The 27,959-nt window shown below is 38.5% G+C and overlaps 1 protein-coding gene and 1 long non-coding RNA gene across 7 annotated transcripts in view; one reads left to right on the top strand and one right to left on the bottom strand.

The window, feature by feature from the left end:
* The window catches only part of DLC1 (DLC1 Rho GTPase activating protein), a 221,348-nt gene that overhangs the window by 78,746 nt on the left and 114,643 nt on the right, over window positions 1–27,959 (bottom strand). Inside the window, exon 1 of one of the 2 annotated variants that reach the window (XM_085223086.1) lies at window positions 15,225–15,529. The exons of the other annotated variant lie outside the window; for it this stretch is intronic. Coding sequence (XP_085079212.1) covers window positions 15,225–15,339 — 115 coding nt within the window. The 5' untranslated portion in view covers window positions 15,340–15,529. Of the gene's footprint in view, window positions 1–15,224; window positions 15,530–27,959 lie in introns of those variants that run through there. 2 annotated transcript variants of the gene reach the window in all.
* The window catches only part of LOC146544487 (uncharacterized), a 107,188-nt gene that overhangs the window by 10,409 nt on the left and 68,820 nt on the right, over window positions 1–27,959 (top strand). For all 5 annotated transcript variants that reach the window (XR_014883145.1, XR_014883142.1, XR_014883143.1 and 2 more), the window contains exon 2: window positions 27,595–27,770. This is a non-coding gene — a long non-coding RNA (uncharacterized LOC146544487). The remainder of the gene's footprint in view (window positions 1–27,594; window positions 27,771–27,959) is intronic.

The raw sequence follows: 27,959 nt of genomic DNA, 5'->3' as shown, positions 1-27,959 counted from the left end.
TGCATACAATTTTCAGTTTCTCCCTTTAATTTCCCTCTATACTCCCATGTAGCTGTCCACTAAATATACAGTTTGTACATTTCTTTATTTACCTGCAGTGACATTTCAATTTGCTATAATTTCTCTAACAATAGAAATGTCTAAAGCATGCCTTAAGTTCAAATTAACCCACAAATGGCAAAGAGGATATATAACTCAAAAAACTGATCTTGAATCTCCAGGAAGTTTATTGTGTTGCTACATAACAGAATTCAGACCTGATCTTCAATGCTTCTCTACCTTTTTACGTAAGGCTGTTTCCCATCCATCTTTACTCACACCTATTAGAACGTGAGTGTACACATTTGGGTCTAAGAAATCCAGTGCTCTGCTCATGCTGAGTTTGTGGGGTAACCTGAAAAACCCACTTTCAAAAAGATGTAGGCCAAAAAATCAGAGCTAAGTTTGTTGCGGTGCTTGCTGCTAGCTTGTCTAGGGCAGGCTTCGCAGTTGCTCTCTCTTCTTGAAAGCAGACACCCTGTCCAAAGTGTGGTGGTTAGCAGCATGTCCCTGCCCACTGCACCACTGCAGAACTTGATACCACCTTGGGCAAGGCAGTTTCTAGAGCAGCATGGAGTTTTACTGCTGTTTATACCATTCCATTGAAGTTAAAGGGACTTCAAATGAGCTGAATGTTACCAAGGCACTGTTAAAAGACTCAACTGCAAGTGAGAATAATGTCAGAAACCTTTTATTATCATAAACTTGCACGTATATATGTAGATGAAAAATGTCTCAGAATCAGCTTGTGAACTGCCACTGACTAAGGACTGAGTTAGAGATAGGTGTTAAGAAAATTTCCTCTACCCCCATCCGAGACCATGCTCACACACTGTGTGCCTTCACCGGGAGCTGGGAGAACTTTCCTGGGACTACATTACTGCACATGCATGTTGCTGAAAAGCAGGAAGAAAGAAGATCCTGCTCTCCTACACAAGCAGCACAGTGATTGCAAGTAAGGCTTTTCTGGAAAAGTCAGCTTAATGTTAGCTTTAGGATGTCAAAACTGCTGGCTGCACAGATTTTTCTTCTTTGCCTTTTCGTGGACAGTTGCATATCAAAGTTGAGATTGTTTTTTTCTGTGCACATATGCAGAGTACTGGAACAGCAGCAGAAAAACACATGGAGCTTCAAACATGAAAGAACTTTCTATTTTTGATTCTGAAACAGAGACAAGGAGAACTTCTCAAGTATTTCCTAATGTTATCAGATCTCTACTAATGAATATTTGGTGCAACTCCACTAAAATGAATGATGCTCTCTTTCCTGAAAATTTCAGTTCGTTCAGTACAGCATATGGCATGTGCCAGACTGTATGTGAGAGAAAATGAAAAATATTTTGGCGTAGGACATCTCTGCAACACCCAATACAATATTAGGATGTTTGGTGTTCTCACCTGAGTTCAATTGTGAATTATACTATAAAATATCTCCTTATTTTTTAAGAAAATTCTAATATGATTGAAATTTTTGTCTTGTTTATGAAAAGGCTGTTTTAATCATATTTTCTGTCTACTATAATTCTCCAGTTTCAGGCACTCATTTTTCTATATCCATAAAATCGCTGCCTTGATATAATGTATCAGGCCTTTGGATAGAAAAAAATGCATCTTGTAAACAAAATTAACGCTGAAAAGAGAGGAAAAAAAAGTAGGATACTTTATGGATAAAAATTAGTTCCAGTACACTGCTTTGATTTAATCAGAGGTAAGGTTTACAGGATCACTTATATCCCTCTAAGACCACAGTTTTTTGAGAGGTTGCAAATACTTCATGAGAATGGTTTTGAAAAGTTTTGGTTAAATGCAAGAGTTTATCTTACTCAGGCAGATGAGAACCAGCTTCAGTATAGGAATTTTATTTCCTTTATCCTTCTTCTGAGAGAGTCCTTGATCTTATGTTGTTCATCTAGCTTCCTTCATAAAGCTGTGCTGGGGCACCTTCTCACTAAAGCATCAAGGTTGTGCCATAGCCCAGCAGTTTTTCATGCTGTCAGAGGACTTTTAATGCACAGTAAGAGACAGCTGATGGCAATTAACAACCTGAAATTTATGGGATTTCCTGTAAGTGTGATCACAAGCCTTCTTGCTTTCTGCAAAAGCAAGTGCTCCAAAGTGTGTTTTCATTCTGCTTTTAAATTAATTATATGCCAGCGTTCACACAAATGCTAGAGAATGACAACAGATCCACATGGACACGCTGTTTCTATTGCCTAATGCGTGGGGGAAGCCAAAAATCAGCTCTGATGGTGATTTACAAATACTCACTTATTGGGTGTAAAACATAGGCTGTTCTTCAAGAACTGAAGTAGATTTGTTCTGGTTTCATGAAATAATTCCTGGTTGTTTTTTGTTTATTTGTTTTGCTTGCTTTTCTATTTTCCTCCTATTTTTTTTTTTTTTTTGTCCTTTTAATTCAATGAACTGTAACCAGTAAAAAAGCTAAGAGAAAAATAAATAATAGAGAAGTATAAGATGTACATTATACCCATGGAAATACAACACATCAAATACCATTGTTGCTAGCATTTTTACAAAGATAATTTGCTTAAAAATACTCTTTTTCAAGATAGATTATCCTGCTGATAATTCTTATATCTTGCTTGTAACACATTGTACAGTGTAAAATATTTCTCCTATTCAGGAAAAAAGTTATCTTTGCTCATTGCTGTGAATCCTCTTTCCTCAAATAAGTCCTCATCCACAGCACTGTCACTGCATGCAGAGCTGCATTAGAAGGTGCTCAGCACCTGTTTGAGGCACTGCATGAATGCATGGCTGTTGCCAGTCCTTGTCTTGAATAAATTTGTGCCTAATACTGTGAATAGGCTGCTGGCAGAAAACAAAAATGATAGGAATGAAATGGTGTGAAGCACTGAGGACAAAAGGAGTAACGGAGTGAATGATCTTAAATGCAAGGGGCAGAGAAGAGTTAAATCCCTGTGGAGATTTCCCCAGGTGGTGGATACTGAAACCTCATGTTTGAAATTACATCTTGCTGTGGTAGCTCCAAAGAAATGGAACCAGATGTGATCATCATTACCCATCAGGCCACCATGGCAAGCTAATTTTGCCAAATAGCCCAAATATACACAAAGCTGTAATGACCTTTAATTCCTAACAGCTTCAGTAGATCTTATTAAAAGCAGTGGTGGGCTCAGGGATCAGAAACTACCAGTTTCAACTTTCAAATGGGCTGTCTAAGGATGCTAACCCCGGTGACATTAAAATATAAGATGTCTTATGAGCAAAATAAGTATTATAAATAATACTAGTTAAAATATGTAAGAAGACTATAAACTTATGAAAAGAGAATTAAAGCTTCTTGTTAATCATTTTTGCTTTTTATAGTCCGAGGAACAAATGATAAAAGGAGATTGTTGTTATTTCTGTTTTTAAACACACAGATCTGATGGAGTGATAGGGAGAACAATATAGGAATTCAGATGATGGGATACCAGGAAAAGAATTCGATTTTATGGTCACCCATAAACTTCACAGTGACAGTTCAGTGCAAGGATAAAAGTTACAAGCTTCTTATGTAGGCTTGCTGAATTATTTCTACTTGTGGTAGTTGCACAGACTGAGAAATGTGGACTATCTTTTTATCGACCTCTGAAATCTCATGAAAATGCCTGTCTTGTTCATATTATGCTGGACAACATTCTTTCCTTAGTGAAGTTATTAGTGCATTCACATCAGCAAAATTCTTTGCTTCTAGTAGGACATGAGCTATTTAAATTTGCTGCAATTAAAAAGTATTTCCATTTGAGATCATCTAGCTTTATTACTTCATGTCCAGTAGGATGTTACAAAATAATTAGAACATTTTCCATGCTAATTTCAAGTTAACAATATCTATTATTAAAGAAAAAAGGTCAAGATGGTTAATTTCTAATCTCTGTTTTTTTCTCAGTTTCACTGGCTGTCCATCATTTCAACTGTCTTGCCTATCTGTTTGTCAAAGAAAAAAAAATCTTCAGATGATTATATTGTCTATGGTTAGCTTCAGTAAGAGTAAACATCATGAAACAGAACCATGCATATACTTTGTGACACTTCTAAATTTCTTATAGGTACAGAAGACATTTTCTTTTGTAATGAGAAAGAGAAGATATTTAATGTTTTACTATGTCAGACCAAGTGTTTAAAGCACATAGATGACAAAATATGGCAATAAGAAATGGAACAAATTTTACCAAGTACTTTCAAAGAAATCAAATTGGAAAGTGGCTTCAAGTTCTCTTTAAACTGCCATGACTGGGAAGTAAGCCAAGGAGTCTTTGTTTCTATAATACTTGTGCTGATGCCAATGATAAATATTTGTGCAGTCCTGCTTGAAATATCTGAGTGCTTGCTTGAGGGTCCCAGCTGATCACAGAAAATTTTATCTTCAAAATACTTGAAAAAATCACATTATAGAAGATATTACTGGTGTATGAAGATTCAGAAAACAAACATCTAAACTCTTTAAATAAAAATCAAATATACAGATTTCTCAAAAAACGTGCAAGTCATTGCGTGAGTTTTTAGGACATTTAAAATGCAAAAGGCTAAAGTTGATTATAATAATCTTTCTGGCATTAGAAAAGGAACCATGGTTGTTTCATTAAATCTCAGATGCAAAAAGACGAACTTGCAGTCCACCAATGAAGAGCTCTCAGTGGACTCTGGACTGACTTCCAAACTAAATCTAAAGGTAAAGGAAGAAGCATCAGTAGAGAACCTTAAAAATTCCAACAACAGAATTACTTTTGCTTAATAATGCTTCTTATCACATTCACTTCAACTCATTTTTGAAACCAAGTCTGATCAACAGAGCATACATATACTTGTGAAAGTTTATTGTATATACTAATATATATATATTATATATAACAACATATATGACATTGAGAAAAAAAATCACACAGAAAAATCATCTTCCATTTCTTAACTGATACAACTTTAAGAAAAATCTCTTGTGCTAGTTACAAGACTGAATGTTAGGATCGTATCAGTAGTGCAAATCTCATAAGGTTCTTAGGTTTCTAAAATATGTGGTGTATAGCTGTATGTCACCAGCACTTTCATATTAAAGAACTAGAATGTGGGATTCTTTGATTCTCTGTGAATGTCAATATGTGCAGTCAGCAAATTTTTAAAGCACAAAAACAAACAAGTTCATCAATGTAAATGCCTGACTGCAATCTGGTTCCCTCTGGTTCTGCAGAAAAAGAGATTTTTAAGAACAAGTTTACAGTTTTTCCTCTTCAGATCTGTTACACGAATCTCAATTACTGCTTTACTGGTCAAAAGCAGCAGGAGACAAAATAGTGTTCTGCCTGACATCTGCAACTGCCTCAAAATCTCTGTCAGAGGCTTCTTTACTGTTTCTGAAACCAGAAAACTTTCAGTTGAGTCTGTCCTCTATTCCTTTCCACAAGATCACTTAAAATTTATTTTTTTTATTTTTTTTTTTTATTTTTTTTCAAATTACTGATTACTTTTCAACAACTTTGTTGAGGACAAAATAAACCACTCCCTGTCACCATGCTCAGGAAAAAAAGATGTTTTTATTTGTGCTGAAAAACATCATGCTACCTAATCACTTTAGTACATGATTATCTATACCAGGACTCACTGGGCTCCAACTCTGGTGCTCAACAGAAACCAGAAATATTTACTGAACTACTGATCAGCAGCAACACTGTGGCAGATGAATCTCACATGTTTGAAGCTCTAATTTATCATCTTTTAATACAAAATTCAGGATGAACAGAAGGAGGCATGGCTTGAACTGTTATATCATGGCAAACACAATGTACCAGGAAGCTGTGTGCATGTCTGAGGGCAAAATGTTTGACAAATTACAGATATTCAGAGTAAGCAAAGACTGAGGCCAGGCTTCATTTGCAAATACTTCACACTTATGTCTCTGTCCCTCTGAACAAAGATGTGCAAATAGCACTGCATGGCACAGGTGTGTATAAGAAAACATGTCAAGTAAAAATGATGACTGGAGTGAAACTCCTTGACCTAGCCTTTCAAAGTGAAACTCTCTTTTACAAATATCAAGGATTCAGTTGCCTTGAAGAACATCAGATTAATGAAGCGAGTAAAAGCCAACAGAAGTATATCCTACATTTAATGTTATACAAAGTATACACTGGATTACAGAAATTTCCACTTTCTTCAGTCCTACAGACCAGAGTTGATTCAATGCCTGCAGATTTTCTGCTGTGATTGGCAGCAACATGCAATGGTATGTGCCAAACCCTTGTCTGTGGCTTACCAAGGCAGGCCGGTTGTTAATTCAGCTTGGGTGGCAGGTACTTTGCCTTCTTAGGGTGGCTGCCAGTGTTCAGCTTCACAGCATCAAGTAGCAAGAATAATATGTCACAAACTCTGAAAGGGTGGTGCGACATTTTGACACGAGCTTCTCAGATACAAACTAGAAGGCTTTTGGAGCACGCTCTGAGTGAAAGAGACAACCTAAGCTAAACATATGGAGTATGGTGTTGATTCTCTTACCTCCTCTGCCAAATGAAGCTGCACTGGTACCAAATAGAGACTTTAAAAAGTGAAAGCATAAGAAAAACACAGAATGTAGACTTTCCTTAGTCTCTATACATTTTCATTGGGTAAGTTCCCTCAAAGGAATGCGCAAAACTCTCATCCCTTCCTGTCAGAAACTACAAAATATAAAATGCTCTAGTTTTTATTACATTACTATTCGAAAGCTTCAGCAGTGGATGGGCTCTATTCCATTATCATGCAGGAGAATATGAGATGCAACTAAAGTCAAAGTTAAGGAGTGAAGAAGTAGGACGAACTCAGAAAAGTCATATTTTGCAGCCTCTATGCACATTTGGTGACAACTTTGTAACACATTACATTGCAAATGCCTTCTCAGATCTTACTACCAAGTAGTGCTACACTAGTACTTTTTTCTAACTGACTGGCTAGCTGCTTTCTATTACTTATTTTGTTCATCCCTTTTTGGATGTTTGATTTAACATTTGGAAGCAGGATCTGCCTAAACATTCCTCTTCTGTTATTTTTACTAGAGGCCTTTGTGTAAGACTGACACAGGTATGTGCACACTGAGCATGCTCAAACACAGCCATAATTCAGAACTAAGCTATGCTTGCTAAATTAACTTCTCACACTCTAGAGATACTGACATCAACAAGCAGCCTCTAGGAGATGTTTGCCGCATAAGGAGAATTTGGCCCATTTTGTCCCTCCTCTATTCCTACCAGAGCCCCTGTCAAAATGATAACTTGGGCACTGCTGGAGGAACTTGAGGTCTGGCAGGTTCTCTGCCTGTGCTGATCTGAGTTACCATGGCATGTTTCATGCAAATAATAAATACTTTTGTATAGGTTCTGAATTTATCTCCTCCCACTGAGCCCTAGCACGATTGTTTTACAGATTATAATCCTTTCAAAACAGGACTTTCTTGATCTCATTTTCTCACACACTACTGAGCATGCTGCAAAGTTTAATGCATAGTAGTGTCAATCAATGTACTTTGATATGTCTCTCCCTTTCACCCCTTCCACCAGACTTGAACTGTGCAGCTACATAAAATGCAAAATGCATGTTGAGAGGCTTTAAAAATCTGACTCAGCCTCTTAATGAGATGTGAACTATCAGGGAAGCTGTTCTGCCAGCAAGAAGTCTGTGTTCAGTGGGAAAAAGCTGATGGAACTAACCTTTGAAAATTGTTGAAATTCCTAAAGATGGAATTCTATCATATAAAATTAGCAAACATATAAAACATTTATTGCCATAGAGATGCTATACAGATGGTTGGATGTGTACTTTTTTTTTGTACTCTGTTTATTGCCAACATTTCCTTAAAAGAAGTATTCAGCTATTTCCTACTATGCAACCTACACTGTAACTGGGCTCCCCCCTGTGTCTACTGCAACAGTGGCATTCCTTCAGAGTAATAAATATTCTCTACATGGCAATTAGGTCTAGGCATGATTGTAAATGTAAAGTTCAGGAGCTTGTTGTTAATATTATCTTATGTTCTTATTTCCTGTTGTCTTTAGCTTAACATGTTTACTGCTAAATTGGAACATACTTAGCAAATCATATAGCTCATTTATTACTGAAAATAGCAACTTGGCAAAATATTTCCTAATGTCTGGGGCTGACCTTCCCACAGGCTGCATATCCTGGAACAGCACATGGTAATAAGAGAAATCAGTTACCTTGGGTCTCTGCCAAGCACTAATTTCATTTCTCTGGCTGCTCCCCTCCTTTCTAGCTCTTCTCCCTACTCTCCCCCCAGTAACGCTCACATATGTGAGTTGGAGTCAAGAAGTTGCAGTTGGTAAACAAAACAAAGACAAAGCTGCTAAGAAGTTAATGAAAACATCAGTAAGTCATGGCATCTGGATCTCATCATCCCCCTCTGACGTCAGAAAGATGTCCAGATGCTAACAGAACTGGAGCAGTTGAAATATTTTTTGAGCAAGCCTCTTCCAAACAGTCAGATGCAAAGCAGTTCAGCACTTTCAGCAGTTTTTAAGGAACGTTTCAAAAGTATAATGATCTTTCAGATGTATGAAATGTCTGCTTTGTGCTGAAATAAGATAGAGTTTGGGGTGCTGTGTCTGGGACTCAGAAGTCTCCACTTCTGGGAGTTGGAGAGCAGGCGGCTGCTTGGTTGTCTGTTACCAGAAGATATTTCTAGCAGGGACACAGTGCTCGTCACACAGCACACAATGTTTAACAGAAGAGCTTAAACTATCCACGATGATGAATTATGGAACTGGGCCCTGAGAGAGCAGGTCATAATTTTCATCTTTTTCACTCATTTTTAATTCCTGTCTGACAATCTATACCTCATGCAAGCCTTGCACGCTGAAAGGTATAAATGATGAGCCTGGTCTCCTAACAGGTGGTTGCCAGGTGTATTGGTTTTTGCTTTCCCCTCATGTTCAAGGAGATTGCTGACATTTTCCACATTTGGATACTCCTCTGCTTACAGAGAAATATTGTTGCTCAGTTCCTCTCAGACACATTTTGTAAGCTGCTAAGGCTATGTTCCCTGCTCCTTGGTCAATGCTTATAGAGAATCCACTGGAGTTCCTGAGAAAGTAGTAATTCTAAAAATTCCTAATTGCTGAAGTCCTGGGATTGAATTCCTCCCTTACACATCCCTAACATCTCAGGCACAGGACAGGATACAGAGTTGCTGGCTGTTCCCAGCAGTCCTAGAAATGGCTAAGATGACTGTGAAAAAAACAGAATGTTGAGAAAGGCTGTATTTCCACAATCCCCTCCAGCTGTTGCAACTTGAATGCATGAGGATTTTGTAGCAACCACTTTCACAATAAGCTTAGGGTACTGTATACTTCTTATTATAGACTTGGACAAAATAATGCCATTGTTGCATTCTCATTCCAGAAATGACAGTGGAACTCCATGAAATAAATGTTTTAAGTTTCACTAATGAAAGTGAAATGTAGAAGTAAAAAAAAAACTTTTCTGATTGCCCGGTCCACCACTATTGTAACTGAGTTTTGCCATAAGGAAATATCCATTAAAAATACAAAACAATAGACAAATGTATGCTATATATGAAGGTTATTATTTCAGATTATATTTCTATGTCTTCATTTGAAAGATGTAAAGAATCTTAAATCACATCAATGAAAATGATATTTTTTCTGAAACTTATTTATACTATAAGCTTGTTAAATAATTCCACGGATAACAACAAAGCTGTTGAGTACAATCAAAATGAGGAAATTTTACTGTGATAAAAATTATTTAACCATTTATTCAGAATAAATAATTGCTGTTTTGCACTGTATATGCTATGCCTGCTTTATTATACAAATGATTTCTTCTGTTATAACTCCTGTATGTTTACTTTCTGTAAATTACAGCCTATTTACAAGAAATCACATCAGTAGTCAATCATAGCCTATTTCAGGGCGAGTGGCTGTTTTGAATATTTATATAATAGCCTGAAAGAAACATCAGACCTATAGGAAGTTATCACCAGATTAGGCATCAGCCTTTTCCTAAAAATGTTCATATAGCCAAAATATCTTCTCTCAGGCTATATATCAAGTGGTCTCAGGTTTTGCAATGTATAAATCTTCTACAACTTTATTTCACCTACACACATTGTAAATCAGTTTCTCCATTCTTAGAACAAAACAAACACTTAAGGCAGTAATTTGTCTTCTCTATGAGTATAAATTTTATAGATACATGAAATGTAGTGCAGAAAATTTTTCTTTAGTTTGGGTCTTTAATAGCTTCCCTAAGATGAACTCTCCTTTATTTATTTCCTTTACATCCTATATACATCTGTACATCTATATATCTATTTCTATATAACTGTGAACATGTATGTATGTATGTATGTATGTATATAAGCCTGGAAGTATAAGCAATAGCTGGGAGTTATTTAAGAATGAGGAATTTCTATTTTCCCAGATTTTGCAACCCAGAAAAGGGCATATTTTAAGGTATCATAGTTAACATGAAAGTATAAATGAAAGCAGTAAGTACTGAACAAATGTAAGTACAGAAATACTTTCAACGAAGAACAAATTATGCAATTGAGAGAAACAGAAGATAGTGTATTAGGTGATCCCAATGAATGTAAACAAGATGTGCAAAGAATGCCATGGCTAGTAACAGGAAAAACTATATGATGATATAATGCTAAGCAATTATCATAAATTAAAAAATAAAAGGTCTGCTCAAAGGAGCCTGCCCACAAGATCTTCATAAGTAGATTCAAAAGTAAGCCAGTCTTTATTAGACGCATGAAGCTTAGATGAAAGCTGTCTGATTGCCTTCTGAGAGGAATCTAAATGGAACATAATTTAATGGAATTACTTTTCTGCAGTCCCAGAGTTCTCTTTATTTCTATATCTTAAGCAAGAACTTGAAAGGACATATATAATCTTTCCAGATGATTAAAACTCTGTTAAAATAGGGCATAATGAGAAGCAGTCTGTAACAGACCTTTGCAAATGATTGATTTTTCATTCTTCTGCCATTTAACAAAACAAAACAAAGAAAAGGAAGAATGACAAGACCTCACTTCATATTTACTTTAGTCTAAAATGAAAATATTCTAGAGAATGAATAGTTGAAAAATTAATTCTGGGGTTAATGACATACTGTGAGCTTTCATTGAACTTTAAGAAAAGAGTGACATAAAATGCATAAATGGTAAGTAGCTAAACAAATAATTTCAAATAGAAAAGTTGCAGGCTTACTATTTAAAATGTCAAATAAGTGATTTTGAGGGGGAGAGCTTTGATTGACTAAGCTAATACAGTAAAACTGGCAATAATTCACGAAACGCTAGAGTATCAATACATTATTTTTATCTGTAACAATAGATATTTCAGAAGACAATTTAGCTTTCTCATCAAGAAAAGTATAGTAATAATCAGTTGTACTCAGCAGCTGATTGTGATTGCTAAAAAATGCAAAAAACTCCAGGATCATGTCATGTGATAGACATAATAGGTCTTAGTAAAGTGCAGAGAAATGCTATACCAGGTGACCTACAGTCTATCATGCAGATAATTCAGCCAACAGTGGAGGAACCGGGAGAAGTCTAGCTACAACATTTTGAAGCTATGTATGATTCTGAGATGAGAGCTCTGGGAAAGCTCATCCAATGCTGCTTTCCTTCTTGTACATCCAGCCCTGGTCTGTACTGGGAGCCAGCGTGCTTCTCTTCCTTGCTCAGAATGTGGTCTGACATCAGTAAGGGGAATAAGCTGCATTTGGAATTCCCAAGGACATATTTCTATTTCTCACACACATAGTAACAGGAAACACTATGATTTTTGTATCATTCATTTAGAGAGCTTAGCAACTTGAGTCTCATTCTGCCCTCTTATTCATTGTTGCTCATTCCTTTGCCCCAAATTATACCCCATCTCTACTGGGCACTTTTGATGTCCCTGCAATTGAAATGCTTCCATTGTGTTTAGTGATTTATTTAATATTCATTTTCCACATTTTAAGATCACCAGACATGACTGTAAACATATGTCTAGATTCTTGTCTGCGCAAACTAAGAGAAAGACCAAAAGACACTGAGTGGGAAACCATGAGCTGCCATTAAAAGCCTGACCATGATATGACCACACTGAGCTGCAACTCACTGCTGATCAGGAGAGGCATTTTGCATGCTACTCCACTACAACGCCTTACATTTATACAAGTTTTCTTGGTTGGCCATGTGCTGTTGAGCCAGGGGCCATTTTGCCACATGAAGAGAGGAACATGCAGCTTCTCAGCCACTATATTAGGGTTCAGAACCAATGTGAGGGTGTTGTACTGTATTACTCCATCACGAACAGCATGCAGAGAGGACCTGAGAAGACAGTCCCTGTTCATTTGCATTCTTTTACCACATCAGCTCAAAACCAAGAGGTCTTCAGCTACAGTCTTCTGGTTTCATGCAACATTAGTAGCCTTTTGAATATTTTTTGTCCAAGAATAATGTTCTTTCATTTTGTTGTTCAGACTACATGATCTAATGCAAAAGACATATTAGAAAAATTTTGATGATTTTTTCCCAGAGTATTTATAGAGGCTAGATGCCTCTATACAGATCGTCAAACTGCCTGTTTGATGATTATATCAGATTATATTGCATGATTTGCTATCTTTCTGTGCAGACTACCAGATTGTTTTTAAAGGCAAAACACTTTTTAAATTACTTTTACTTGAATATTCTACAAAGAATGCATACTTCACATTTTCTCATTTCTTCTGCTCACAGCGAGTTCTTTATTTAAAGGTGTGTCCTGATAACACAAATTGCTGACCTAAGTGGATTTCTTAATTCAGAGTCATGACACTTTGCTATTTTTCGGTTGTCAGCAGTTTAAACTGCTGATATTCTGGACAGTAAACAGAACAGCAACATGGTTTATTGCTGTTTTGTTTCTCTTCCTGAATCTCTGTTGTTTATGAAGTACTTTCAGGAATACACCCTGATATCTGCACTCTAATTGCCTATTGCGCTGCTTAGGATGGGTGGTCAGCATGATTTTCTGACTTTCTGACTAACAGCAGCCCAAATATACTAAGGGCCTGACAACCCTACATCACTGGCAGAGTCTGGAAAATGGAACTGTCACTACTCTAAGAGTTCTCTAACATCTAAGCCATGTTTGATAAAAACTGTGATGGCTTATAACCATCTGCCAAGCAGAATAAAAACATGCCAACCCTTATCAGCACAGTTAAGGAGGCTAAAGGGGTCATGTTCACTCCTCATTTCTAGGAATGTGACAGTCTCAAGAAATATAATTAGCCATTGTCTATCCCTCAAATACTGAAGGTTAAATATATATGTTTATCAAGGACTTTTTATACCATGATAAAACCTATGTATTTCCATATATGGGTCATGTATAGTAGGCATAAATTACAAATCACTGTATGCTTTTGTATGTGAACCAGTGAGAGGAAAACAACTTTGCAGAAGACAGTGGTAATAGCAGTCTTCTGTGGACACAGGCCAGATGCGTGGGGAATCTGTTGATGTCAATGCCATCCTGAGCTGAACCATAAATTTAAAAAGTTCATTTCAAAGCACCCATATAAACATCTCAAGCAGGTGGAATGGAAGCTCATACCAAGGCAAACAACTGTCTAGCTGACCAGGCAACACAGATTGAACAAGGGCTCAAGTGGCCCCACTAGCTTCCCTTCTATAGATTTCTGCAATGTCCATTCCTTCTTACAAAGACTTTCTTCTCACTCTCCTTCCATTGAAGGTTCAGCAACATCCCAATATCAGGGTCTGTGCCAGCAATATCAGGGTCTGTGCTATGACTGCTGCTCTATGTCATGCAGTCTTTGAACTACCAAAGAGCCTCATTTTAAGAGCTCCATTTTTTAACTTTAACACACCTCTGAGATACAAAACATCTGCCCAGTCCAGTTTGTCATGGGAGATGTTAACGTCTGGCACTTTCAAAGCACTGGCACCTTGGTGATGAACTGCAGAGCACTGAAGTAAATGTGTTGTCCTCATCTCTGACACGTGTCCACAAAGTCTTACTGTAAGAGCACGAGGCCTTACTGTCAGAGCAGTAAAGCTGAGGTCCTCAGTCCAGAAAAGTCATTATCCCTGATCGGGAACAAAAAGCATCTTGCCACTGGCACACTGCAGAAGAAATTCCAGTGTTTCAAGCCATGTTTCTGACACTGTTTCTGTTTATTGTTATGATCACTAACTCTAACTACCTCCTGTAACCAGTTCTGTAATCAGCACACTATCACCAGCACCTGTGACACACCTAGCTGCTCTCATTCCTCCAAAACTTAAAGTGCAAGAGGATGACGTAAAAGTTGAGTTTACATTTGTGAGCCACAAAATCTGCTCTTGGTCATCTCATCCTGATCTTATCATTTCTCACATTTCTTCTCCCTCCTCCCCCGCTGTAAGTACACAAACAAACCACAGCAGTCCCTCTAGCAGGTCACACCCACTGTGCAGCTCCACTGCCCTGCTCTGAATCCTTCCAAAGCCATGACAATAAAAGTAACAGCTCCAGCAGGGTGAATGAGAAGCACTTGATCTAACAAACAGGCAACAACAGCAAAGGAAAATGAAATGAGTTAAATTATCCTCTCCTCCAGCCCTCTGCTGTAGTTTGCCTTGGGCTTTTGGGTCAAAATAAAAATGTGAACTGTGACTATGTAGTTGGTGCTTAATTTCTGTCTCAGCAGCCTGTCTCTGGCATATCTGAGGCTCACTTGGAGCTTGCAGCACAAGCAGCCCTGCCAGAGGAAATACCAGCCATGGCTCAGTGCGTGGCCCCGCTACTCTGACTGACACACTGCTTGGCTCTGGAATGGAACGCGCTGAGGTACAGCACAGCCTCAGAGCGCTGGCTCTGACTTAGCAGCAAAATAAAATGCTTCAGCATTCTTCAGGTCTAGGGACTGCAACAGTAGACCCATATTCTTTTCTTTTAGCTGCTCTTTATCTTGCCTAGTTAGAGCAGTGCAAACAGCTCCTGCTGTAGGCGTAACACCGAGGTAACATGACACAAAAGCAAAACACTGGAGAAATACTTAGAAGCGACACCAATTCATTATGCAAATGATACGGCTAATTACCATTATTGATTACAGTCCCTTGTGAATCTTAAAGCATGCTTATTTCAATGCCCTTCTCACCTGCCAGACGTCTGTCTCGCGTGTTTTTCCAGATAACATCCAAGGCTCTAGCAGTGGAGTCCCTGATGTGATCACTGAACGATCTTCTCAGAGGGGCTTTTGCGAGGTGATTCATAATGCAGATCGATCACTCATCTGCAGGTGAACAGCTGCAGGTTGGCCCCAGGAGAAAGGGCATCCTTTGCTCTGGGCTCTGTCTGAATTTCTCTCCAGCAGGCAGGCAGGTTACTTCATGGAATTTTTTGTCAGCCCTACGGAGCTTTCCCTTGAAGAGTCAGGCATTGCAGTTCTCACTGCGGATGCAGGAAAGCTTAGACTGCAGCCAGCCTACTGGAAAGCTGCCAAAATCTTACATCTGGAACAGTTTACAAATGAGCTAACGATACAGTCATTTAGATTTGGAGCTTTATTTGTGGATATCTATAGGATTCTAGCTTCCTGTTTAATCAAATAACTTACTGGACACATACTTGCATGCTCATTTATTAGGATAATATTTCTCTGCTTAACTGATATTTCAGGTAATCTTTCATGTTTTGACATGAAATAGGTAAATTATAGGAAAGAGCTATAGTTATGTTAAATATCTGTGGTTCTGGCATTTTATATTTTAATCACATTTTTCCAGCATATCACCCTATTTGTGGCACAAAATTGGGCCTGATTCTCATTATGTAGTACTTTATGCAGTAATGAAGGGATAGAATGCAAAATCTGGAGGAAAAGTGGGAAGGCAAAAAGGAAGAGGGAACTAGGCATCTGCATCTCTGTCAAAGATAAAATTCTGTTTGTAAATTTATGCATGTAAATCAGATGAATAGTCACAGTAAAAAGCCATTTGCCCTTGGTTATTTTGACCTTTTAAATTGATTACTGTCCTGTAACTTCCCTGAGGGAAGAAGAAAGGAATAAGAGGGTAGGTGAGATTCTTTTTCCCTTCCTATTATGTGTGAGATGCCTGTCCTAACGTGTGAAGAGGTGAGAGATCCCACCCTGAAAACCTAATTCCATTTGACATGAATGAGAGAAAGGGCTGTAGAATAAAGTTGTCCTCCTGTTAATTCAAGGTGAGTCCTTTATTTTTACAGCAGCAACTGCAGTTTAAAGTTGGATAGCATTATTTTCTTGTGAAGGGTTATGTTTTCATTAAACTGATTGATTAACTTCTCACAAGGTTGGCAAACACTGATTAAAGTTCAGAATAGCGAGTTCCAGCCTGTAGATTTACATTCCCTATCAACTCATTCTTAGTAACAAAAGTGTTTTTTCTTTTAATTCTGTAATAGATAATTTATTTCACATTTTCTTACTTATTGCAGCTTTTCCTGTGCCTTCTCAATTACCTGTGTTTGTGCTAGTCCTCAGTTCCTCTAAGACAAATCATGATCTCCTTTTGCAAGTGTAAAGAATGTACATGATCTGAAACTATAACTGAGGGAAGAACCCTCTTATCATCTGCTTAATGCAGATCATAGTTTCTTCACATCTAGACCTTTGTCTTTCATCTTTGCAGAGTATCTGCCAATACTAATATCATAAGTACATCTTTGAACAAAACTAATAGTGTCAAGGGATCTCTAGAGTTTGCAATTATTTTCTCCATTATACCTCTCCTACTTTTTGAGGCCTGATGGGGAAAGAAACAGCCAACTCTCTGGAGAAATTACACACTTTTGAAATACATTTTTATTTTTTTTCTATTCTGGCAAAATTTCCTTGTACAGTAAGTGACAATGCTTGCATAAGCAAATAAAGGCATTATGGCCGCAGTGTAATCTGTTTACTTGGAAACTTAGAAAATAAAGACACCATCCTCAGGTGACACCTGTTATTGTTTCTGTTAGTGACTAGCTTGGAAGAGTACTTACTTCATTTTTAAATGGGGATGCAATAAGCTGGAAGAAAAGCATGATCTAAAGCTGGACCTTAATAGGTATAACTGTATTTCAGTTGAATACCACTGTCAGAGGACAACAGAAGGCAACGAGGAGCAACTAAAAACCTGCTGAGAAGCCTTTCTTCATCTATATAACCAGCAATGCATCCCACAAAGAGTGAATTTATACAGTAAAAAAAATGGTACCCAGTTTCTGACACATCTCAAGGGGGTTACTTTGAACAAAGTCTCCCTGTGTCTCATGGAATGAGCGAATCCTCATAAAGAGCTCATTGGCGAATTAGCAAGTTACATCTTCTGACTCAGCTTCAACTGAAAGCAGCTAAGCTCCCCATGCTCTGAGACTGCTTGGAGATATGAACCAAAGGGAAGCGTTGGAAGATTCTTCTCAAAGGCATAGTCCTGATCCAGATTAAAATGCCAATAAAAACACCTTCAACAGTATTCATTTTAGTAGCTAAGCCCACTAAAGAGCTGCTCTGAAAGTACTGCTTCCTATTTTATGGAAGCAGATGTGGATGCTGGTGGCATGGCTATAGAGGTTGAGCTTTCCCTCTGATATTTAATTACATTTTGTTGCTATGTGACAGATGGAAGCAGACAGTCTGACACAACAGCATCTGACACGATATTGTGTGTGAAGCAAAGGTGTGGAATTGAATTCCTCTGTGGGGAAAAACTGGCACTCATTGACATTCATTGATGCTTGTTGAACATTCATGGAGACCAAACAGTGAATGTGAGCACAGAGAGGTGGTGTGTTCCAGCAGTGGCAACAGCAGTGTGACAGACATGCCACATTTTGGACAGCCATGCAAAGCTGTCAAACAATGAAATGAAGTGTCTCAATCAGCTCATCTGCAAGAATCAGTGGATTACAACCAGAGAACTGTGTATGGAGTTTAACATTGGGTCAGTGCACTGGAAACGATGGTGGCAATGTTGGAATATCACACAGTTTGTGCCAAGTGGTTCCCATGAATGTTCATGCAGAGCTGAAAGAACTAATGAGAGTCTGAAGGTGACAGTTTCCTGGATTACATCATTACTGGTGATGAGATGTCTTGTCACTGCTATGAGCTGGAGTCAAACTGGCAGTCCATGCATTGGTGACATGCGAATTCCCCATCAAAGAAAAAGCTCAAGGCACAGCAGGGAAAGTGATGTGCACTGCCTTTTGGGATAGGAGTGGGGTTATCCTTCTAAACCGGGTCAAACAATCACCTCTGCAATGCTGACTAAGCTGAAAGCTCAAACTGCCAGAGTGAGGCCAGAGAAGAAGACAACTTCTATCTTGCAACATGATAATGCCTGGCCCCATATCAGATTGAAGATCTTTTAATGCATCGTTAATCTTGTCTGGACTGTTGAACTACACACAACGTATAGTCCAGATTTGGTGCTTTCTGACTTCAATCTGTTCAGGCCAACTAAAGATAGACTGTGTGAGCAACATTTTCCTAGCAATGATGCTATCATAGCAGCTGTGAAACAGTGGGTCAGCTCCACCGATGCAGATTTTTATGAGCATGTCATGCAAGCTCTTTTTCATTGCTGCTGAAAATGTGTAGCTAATAGTGGTGACTATGGTGAAAAACAGTAGCTGAGAATTCACTCCATCAAACAATATTACTGTGCTCTTTGTATCTGTTGTAGTTTCCATGGAAATAAATAGGAGGCATTACTTTCAGAGCAATCTATGTATATTGCAGATTAGGGTTTAATTCTTTGAGCAATTTTGTGGGTTCTGTTACATACGTCAGCATGTTGTAGCTAAAATATTTAAAATCGTCTGTATAACCAGTCCAATGAAATCATAGAATTATAGTATCATAGAATTGCTCAGGTTGGAAAAGACCTGAAAGATCATTGAGTCCAACCCCAACCTAACCAAACTACCCTAACAATCCTCCACTAAATCGTGTCTGAGCACCACATCCAGTTTTTAAGCACACCCAGGGATGGTGATAAGCTACCTCCCTGAGGAGCCTATTCCAGTGCTTAACAACCCTTTTTTTCCCTGATATCCAACCTAAACTTATCCTGGCACAACTTAAGGCCATTTCCCCTTGTCCTGTCACCTATCACCAATGAGAAGAGACCAACTCTGCTCTTGCTATAAGCACCTTTCAGAAATTGGAAGAGAGCAATAAGGTCTCCCCTCAGCCTCCTTTTCCACAGACTACACAGCCCCAGTTCCTTCAGTCTCTCCTCATAGGGCATATTCTCCAAGCCCTTCACAAGCCTTGTTGCCCTTCTTTGGACCTGCTCCAGCATTTCAATGTCCTTTCTGTACTGAGGTGCCCAAAACTGAACACAGTACTTGACGTGAGGCCTCACCAATGCCGAGTACAGGTGCAGGATGACTTCCCTAGTCCTGCTCACGACACCATTCCTGATACAAGCCAGGATGCCACTGGCATTCTTGGCCACCTGGGCACACCGCTAGCTCATATTCAGCTGACTGACCATCAGTACACCAAGGTCCCTTTCCATCAGTCAGCTTTCCAGCCACTCTTCCCCAAGCCTGTAGGGTTGCCTGGGGTTGTTGTGACCAAAACACAGGACCTGACACTTGTCCCTATTGAAACTCATACCTTTAACCTTGGACAACAGTCCTAAATGGACTGGAAAATGTCAGAATAACCCAACAAAGGGCAAAAGAGGAGTGAAGATAAACTAACAAATCAGAGGAAGATGGCTAAGGAAATCTGAGAAGTTTGTTGCTACTTCACATGCAAATGGATATCCTAGGAACTTAATTATATTTCAGAAAATTCTTAATGAACCATATATCTGAAAACAATTAATATAAATAGGCTAAAGATATAGGTAGAAAATAAAAAGGCATTCATTTTAGAAAAGACTGATAGACATAGAAGGGAAGATAGCTAAAATGGTATTTGTACAGTCAAAGAAGGAAATTTGAGATGCATGATATTCACTATGGTCATAAAATAAGCTGAGAGATTGCTGTACAATATGAAAGCCTAAAATAGCTTTTAAATCCTGTTAGAAGGATGCATCAAAGCAGAGCTGCATTTCAGTCTGTATTGTTGCATTATTTAAGGAACACCCCTCATGGAATAATGTACTCAGTTTCGGTCTGGACCTCTTGATATCAAAAGATGTTGAAATGAAATCCACAAAACTATATATTCTTGGGTACCAGCAATTGGTGGCAGAATGGCCATGATGGCAGGGAGTCTTAGTTCTGCACTGGGAAACATGTACATGTAGAGGAAAACTGACAAGCTGCCCCTGCTGCTGTGCTGTTATCCAACAAGACCCTCCAGACTGCATTCCCAAATGTGACTCTGTCTTTGGAGAAAAGTTACTGAAACTGCTCAATGCCAGATTCTGTTCAAATAATAACTGCCTATGTAGAGATATTTTTCCCTTCAGCTCAGAAATATTCCCTCTCTCCTCACAAATACAGCTGTTTGTAGGGAGACATCTGCCCAAATCACATGCCTGTAAAAAATTTAGGCCTGTTTGGGTGGAAAAGCTTACCCCATTACTTTTGTGATCTTATGCTAACAGCCTGAACTGAGAGAGAATTTCACTGGTGCCAAGTATATGCGTACAGAACTTGGCTAGTGAATCTCTGATGGAGGTCAACATGAACGTTTTAGATTAATTTATGATGAAAACTGTTAATCCAAGCAGTTAAACTGAAGCACTGGGAATGACATGAAAGAAGAAAGGTTTTAACGGTGAAATTGACAGAGTGGCAAAGAAAAAGTATTCAAAGGAAATGGCTAGAAGTCTGGCTGTTATATTCAAGAAAGTACAGGGGATTATCTGGAAAACAAATATCCTCCTTTAGCTGAGAAATGGCTTATGCACCCTGCAGCATGTCACATCCAAAGTTCAGTTATCTATACACAAGTACAACAACAAAATGCATGCAAAAATAAGCAAGGTTCTAATCCCACAACTAGCATCTATGTAAAATGTATGATACAGCTCTTTTTGTCTGGAAATTCAAGACCAACAGCAGTCACAGATTTTTTAATTGAGCAGTGCTTATGGTGATCATAATACAGTCAGTACTCCAACTATCCTACAGTATTACTTTTTACTTGATGAAATAAAATGTAAAATATAAAGAAAGATTTAACAGTCAAAAGGTAAACTGGATGGGCCAGAAAAGATATGTGCTGGATTGAAAGTAATATGAAGGGAATCCGAAAGAGAGTGGTCTGTTGCTGACAAGAGAGGAATGCGTTAGCCAGTGTTTGGGGGAGGAAGGCCTGGTGGAGGGAGATGGCAGAACACATGAGCAGAGAAGCATGCGTGCCTGAGAATAGCTTCTGTAGAATCTCAGAGGCAAATATTTATACAGACAGAATCCTACCTGCTTTCTGGCTCTCCAGTCAGTACAGCTGCACCACTGCTTATAGTACAGCATCCTCTTCTCACCCAGCCCAGTCTGCCTCTAGACTGCAGACACCAGGCTGCTTCCACTTTTCAGGAATCTCTTCGGAAATGGTTTTCATAATAAAGACAAAGTTGTGCCTCTCTAATTTTGTTCTTGAGGCTGGATCTAAGTTGTAAAATGCTGCTCATTGTTCTTAAACACATCATCCACAAACCAACTGAGGCCACAAGGCAGAAGTTAATATCTTACAACTTACCAGTTCAATCTGGAGGATCTTAGCTTGCCAAACATACTTCTTTTTCTTTGCTCCTTTAGTGATTCTGACCTTACTTTAGTCTGCAAAAATAATATTAAAAACCCTTTCTACTTCTTAGGGCAAAGAGCAAATGAAGATGCATCTGGTACTGGGGGGTGGACTGGGATGGTGACCTCATTTTTGTGTTTTGGCAACATCCAGTTTCCAGGAAGTAAGCAGTTGTGCAAGCCTTACTCTCCTCAGGTTTGTTCAGAGTGTATCAACTTCCCCTTCTATGTGTTTATGAATGGGCAGATTCTTCCGTTTATCTCTGATTAATCTATGAAATTCTGGCATCTTGAGTCTGGAAGGATGTCTGCTTCCAAAATATGCATAGCCAGAAACATGTCATTTTTTAAGCATGTTACCATTTTGAGCTTTTCCGTAACTTCAGTACTGCCTGCAACAAATGAAAAGGCAAATTCAGACCATCTTCCTTGGGTGATCTGTGCAGCTTCCCTGAACTGAAGCACGAAACCAGCATTTCCCATGTTACAGAATCAAAAATATAAAGCCACAACTCTCTAAAAGTATCACAAAACAAAAGAGCGATCAAGAATCCAAATTTTGGGTCTAATAAAAACGCCTGCTAGGCACATGTCATTGTTTTATTTCTCAGCAGATGTCTCCAAATGCTATCTAGGAGACCAAACTGGGAAATAAGCCCTCTGAATTTGGGCTTTTACACATATCGCTTTTCAAGAGAAAATCTAGTACTGCAACATATACAATATCTAGGAGATCTGATACATATTAGATCTTTGGACAAGCAGCAGTTACCCATTAGAGCAGACTAATGGATTTAGAAAAATTTCTTCAGAAAAATATGCAAATAAAATATATTTTCTTGAAACAGAAAAGTTTCTTTCAAGAGAAGTTTGATAAATCTCAATAAAATGCTCCATATGATGAAGACACACCTTTGCTCAGTTTCCTTTATTTTTTAATTTAGATTTTCTTCTTCCATCAGAGAAGGCAAAAATATTTAGAAGTTTCATTTGGCATATAGACATCTTTTTGTAAGGATGGAAACTGCTGGGCAACTTATCTGTCTCATGGGCAGCTTGTCTGTGCTCAGCTTTCCCTATGGCCACATGTGGGAACCTGTCATCCTAATTTCCTCCCCCCATCATTGGTAGGAGGGGGAGGTATGCAATACTAGGGTATTTCCAAACAGAAATTTTAATGAAATGATCCATTAAAATATCAGAAGGATTTTCACCATTTCTTATACTAGGAGTGAAAATCAGCCTGTTATGGAAGCCCAGACCTCTGGACATGGAAGAAAGGGCAGAAGGGGAGAAGAAAGAAAGAGAGAGAGCAAGGAATTGAGTTTAGGGATTGTAGTGAGGAACATTCTTCTGTCCTCTCATGCTTCAGCTTCCTACTTCTATGGTGCTGATGGAGAACACTAGGATTCTTTCTTGCATCAAGAGACACTGCATGTTATAAATAAAAGAAAGTTAAAATGAAGTTTAGTTGTTGAAGGAAGAAAGAGTTGAACAGACTGCATGCCTTTCTACTCAACACACTTGATTTTGCTGCTGATTTGAGCATGATGTTCTCTTCTTTGCACCTTCTACATTTCTTTTCCTCTTTTCCAAGCTACAAGATACTCCTCACTGTTGTTTTTCTCTTTTGCCTTCTAAATCCTGCTCTGCCATGATTTGTACAGTTTCCTCCCCATCCCTGTCCTGGCAATGCCCTTCTCCACCATTTGGTCCATCGTGACCTCTGGTTCCTATTAATGGCTGCTCTGCTCTCTGTTGCTCCCTCCACTCCTTGGTGGGATGGGTGAGTGTTTCCTATCAGTGGGAGCATTGCTGTACTGGACGTGACAGGTGGGAGTTGCTCAGTGCCCTGAGCTCACTTAGAGCTGCACCTGAGATAATAGCAAATGTTTGGGTGGTGCTTACTGCAAAGGTGCTGACAATGGGAGGACACAGCTCACCCTCATATTATCGCATGTCCAACAGAGTTATTTGGCTCTCAGAACAGTGCTCTGTGCCATGTGTCAACACCCTGCAGTTAACCTTCGAGCAGCCTAGGAGCTAAATGGATGTTGTCTGGAGACAAGATAATAAACCACACAACTGTTAGTTTCCTGAGCTGTCTCCCTGGACAGGACTGCACACTATTTGCTTCTTCAGGGCAGCAGTCATGGGGAAGCCCTCAGGCAACTTACTCTTCTCCAGATAGCAGTCATCTGTATGCACTGCTTTTGTAAGCCATACAGGTTTTGTACCCTCATACCATGGTCCAGACCTGTATTTTTGAACAACAGATATGTTTGAGTTGTTGGGAAGGAAAAGCCCCAAATCCACTTACACCAGCAACAGTCCATGATGCTGACCACAACTATCATCAGTCTTGCCATCATGGATTTTTCCATGTCTAAACAATTAGACTTATTTTGTTGAAACATTGAGATCTTGTCAAAATAGCCACCATCATTATCTTTCAGTCTTTCATATCTCCTACAAGTACATGCTGGTAGTTCTATGAAAACTTGGTAGAGTAGCTTAAATCTTCCATTATACTTCTATGAGTTTCAAATTGCACATGCTCCCAAATAAACACTATTTAAGAGGGCTGCTCTATTAAACAGTGTTATTGTGATTTTTGTTGTAGTTTCTGTGGAAACAAATACAAGGAATTACTTTTGTAGTAAAACTATATAGTGAACTTAATAGTGTGATTAGGGTCCTGCTTTACAAACAATCCCACGAGCTTAATTCAACTCTTCTGCATTTCAAAGTGTAAGCTTATCTGGCCATTCCTGGACTGTGATTTCTCTATCACTTTTTGCTCCAAAAAAATATTCCAATGCAGGAAAACAGAAAACATTCCTAACCACAGCAATAAATACAAAATAATATGAAATTACTGAATAACATGAAAGAAGATACACATATGCATTGTACATAGTTCCACATTAATATCTTTTTTAAATGTAACTATTATAACCTATCCTTATGTTATCAGAAAATCCAGCCCTGTCTCTGGTGCCAACTGTTTTTTAAATACTGTAAATTATTGAGAAAAAATGGTACATTTAATGACTACTGTGCCATAGTTTAAGATTCAGATCAGAAAGGAAGTATTAAAGCCTCATTGTGTTTAGCCATATGTGAGGCATCTGTCTTGGGACATTCATGGAAGTATTGCTCTATAGGGGTGTCCAAACACCTCCAGTTACTTGACTGTAGGTGCCAGTACAGAATAGTAGATGTCAATAGGCTGTGAACAAGGACAAGTTTTCAGCATTAGCCATCTGTTATGCCTTACCAAAGCAAAGTAGTACCAAATAGCATTGTTTCTTCCTCCATCTCAGTGATCTGAGATGCAAATGGGCCATACCACGATATGTTTTTGCCAGCTGAGTAACACATTACAGCTTGAGTGGTCCCATAGCGAGTTTAGGACAGGATAATAAAGTCTCACAGAACAAGATACATGACCTAAGGTACTTGTTTCTTTCTCTTGGAAATGAAAATGTATCAGTATGCACAATACTGATAACAGCAAATCATGGATTCCACAAGGAAAAAAAAAATAAAAAAATAAGAGCCCAGACAGCTCAATAATTCCCAAACAAATCCTTATTGCTATTCCCTATTATAATTGGTCTCTATATCTTTCACAATTAGCTGTTTTTATTCCTGGCCTTATGTTTTTGTTTCTCTTTCCTGTTCACACTTTGCATCATATGAAGTTGGTGAGCTCCCTGGGTTAAATGATTTCCTGTTTAGAGATCCCTTGCACAAAATGATACAATATAAAAAAAAAAAGATGTAAAAGCAGTAAAATCAATGAGCTGGTCTGCAGTTACAAACACAAACACTGATTGTGAATAAAGCCAATTTTCTTGTAAAACATGGTTCAATAAGTTTAAAATGCTGTACTAGCAGCAGCTGGCTGGTGTCTGGGTGCGGGGAGCGTTATGTGAGCCAGATTCATCTCAGCCAGGGGGTAAGCAGGGAGGTGATTCAGGCTGCAGATGGAGATCATTCCAAGCAGAGTGATCAGAGATGCAAGAAACTTTAAACCAAAGAAAAAGTGCCAGTACTTGCAGGGTAAGATGGAAAAGTCTCATTCTTGAGAAGATTTAATGAGGTTTAGGGGACTCACATAAGTCTTCTTCCTTAGCACTGCCCTGTATAACATATGTTTTGTTAAGTGATGGAAAGAGGCTGAGCTGCTCTCCTCGCTTCTCATTCCTGCTGCTGCCACTGCAGCATTGTGAAACATGATCTCTGCAGAAGCTGTTTGTCACATGAAGACAGGCAGAATGTAACCCTGCTTGAACATTTATGGCTTCTAGGATGGAGAAAACAGGAGAAAAATCAGAGATCTTCGTAAGAAGTGAGGAAGCAGGATCCCAACTGAATCTAAGCTTTCTGATATGCACTATGCAGACTCTCAGTAGATTCTGAGATTTCACTAATTAAAGCACTGAGTTTGCACAGTTTGTGAATGGTAATTTTGCTCAAATTTTTACACAAGATAGGTGATTTATTTTTGACACTGTCTCAGTTCCTCAGACTCCTTGGTTCAGCTACTTCTATGCCATGCTTTCTTTGTGACCTACTTTGTGTGTTTCTTTTAAATCCAGTTCTTAGAGGAAAATGAAAGAAAAAAATATGCTAGTTTCCCCAGTAAGTATCATATTATGATTTGGTACAGGAATTTGCTCTTTTGCAGAGGTAGACCTCTTTCCTTCTATCTGAAAGTCTACTTGGCATAACAATTGACAAGCCACTGAGAAACTATTTCACAGCAGCTCAGCAGCGTTGGATGCTGGCTGCCAACAAAGCAGAAAATATTTTTCTCACCTGGGATACGTACAGCCTGGGAACTCTTTGCAAGCTCAGTCCTGGGCTGCTGCCAGCCCTTCGCAGGGTATTACAAGCAATAGAACTCATCTCATCTGGGCTTTTACCAACCCCAGTGCAGGGTGGAAAGTGATCTCTCATCAAATTTAATACAGCCTGAAAAAGTTGGTATGCACAGATTTGTGAAACAGAAGCAAGAAGATAGAGAGAGAGGCAATGGAAGGAGGAAGCAAATGTATGTGTTAACTACTGTAGTTCTACTTGCATGACTCCATTTGACAATTAAAATTCTGCTGCTACATAGGTGATGAGAGCTTTTCTTATGTACTGCTCTGGTGGATTTGAACAGGCTACTTTAAACGGTTGTCCTCTTTGCTCTGAACAGATCACAAGTTCTTGGGGTCTTTTTTACTGTAGATTTTCTTTCCAGGGCATTGGCTGCAATTCTATTATTTAAAAAATGAATAGATACCTCTATGTCTACACCAAAATGAAGTGTAGCATGTTACTTTGTTGGACGTTTTTCTTCTGGGGTTTGTTATTTCAACGGATGCTTGCAGTAACTGCTGATTGCAAGTTCTAATGCCTAATCTTTCAGAGATAAAGAATCTAGTGTTTCACTTCACCTTTTGTAAGCTTAATGTATCACAGACACAAGTTAAAGCTTTGTGGGTAGTGTCAAACATAATTATCCTGAAGATTAAAGCAGTCATCATATCTACAAAAAGATACATTTCGATATCCATAATAAAGCTTTTGTGAATAATGAATGTACACAGTATACCTCAAACACTTAAGGAGGAAATCTAAAACTGCAGCTAAGATTCTTATTAGATATGAATGTTTCCTACTTAGTCCATGAGGTTAACACCACTATTAAATGAGGTTTTAATGACATGGTCTAGTTTGCTATTTTAGGAATTGGATTTCTTCATAACTTTCCTTAATTTATTTTACAGCTAATCAGATAAATTTCCTTCTGCATACACTTTGTTGTTCCTGGTGACATCTGGTTTCAGACAAGGCATATCTACACTCTGCAGCATCACAAATGCTCCATGGAAAATCCTCACTTCGGTTTAATTACTGCACTGGCACTGTGGGCTGTCTAAGGAAGAATAGCAAGCCAAGTAAGGTATTTCTTCTTTACTATTCCTGATGTTTTAATCATAATACTACTTTTTTTTGTTCATTTATTAATAGAACAACAATTTACATTCTCAATTTGTTCATAAGGAACAAGCAGATATATTGCATTTGGTGCAAATGAATCCTTTCACAAATGCAGCGTGTAGTTTTAGGCTTTCCAGTACCACAGAGATGT

Source organism: Meleagris gallopavo, chromosome 4 (assembly GCF_905368555.1).
Source record: "Meleagris gallopavo chromosome 4, MGAL_WU_HG_1.1, whole genome shotgun sequence".
NCBI lineage: Eukaryota > Metazoa > Chordata > Aves > Galliformes > Phasianidae > Meleagris > Meleagris gallopavo.
The sequence above is the reverse complement of the archived record's forward strand: the minus strand, read 5'-3'. Positions and strand labels throughout refer to the sequence as shown.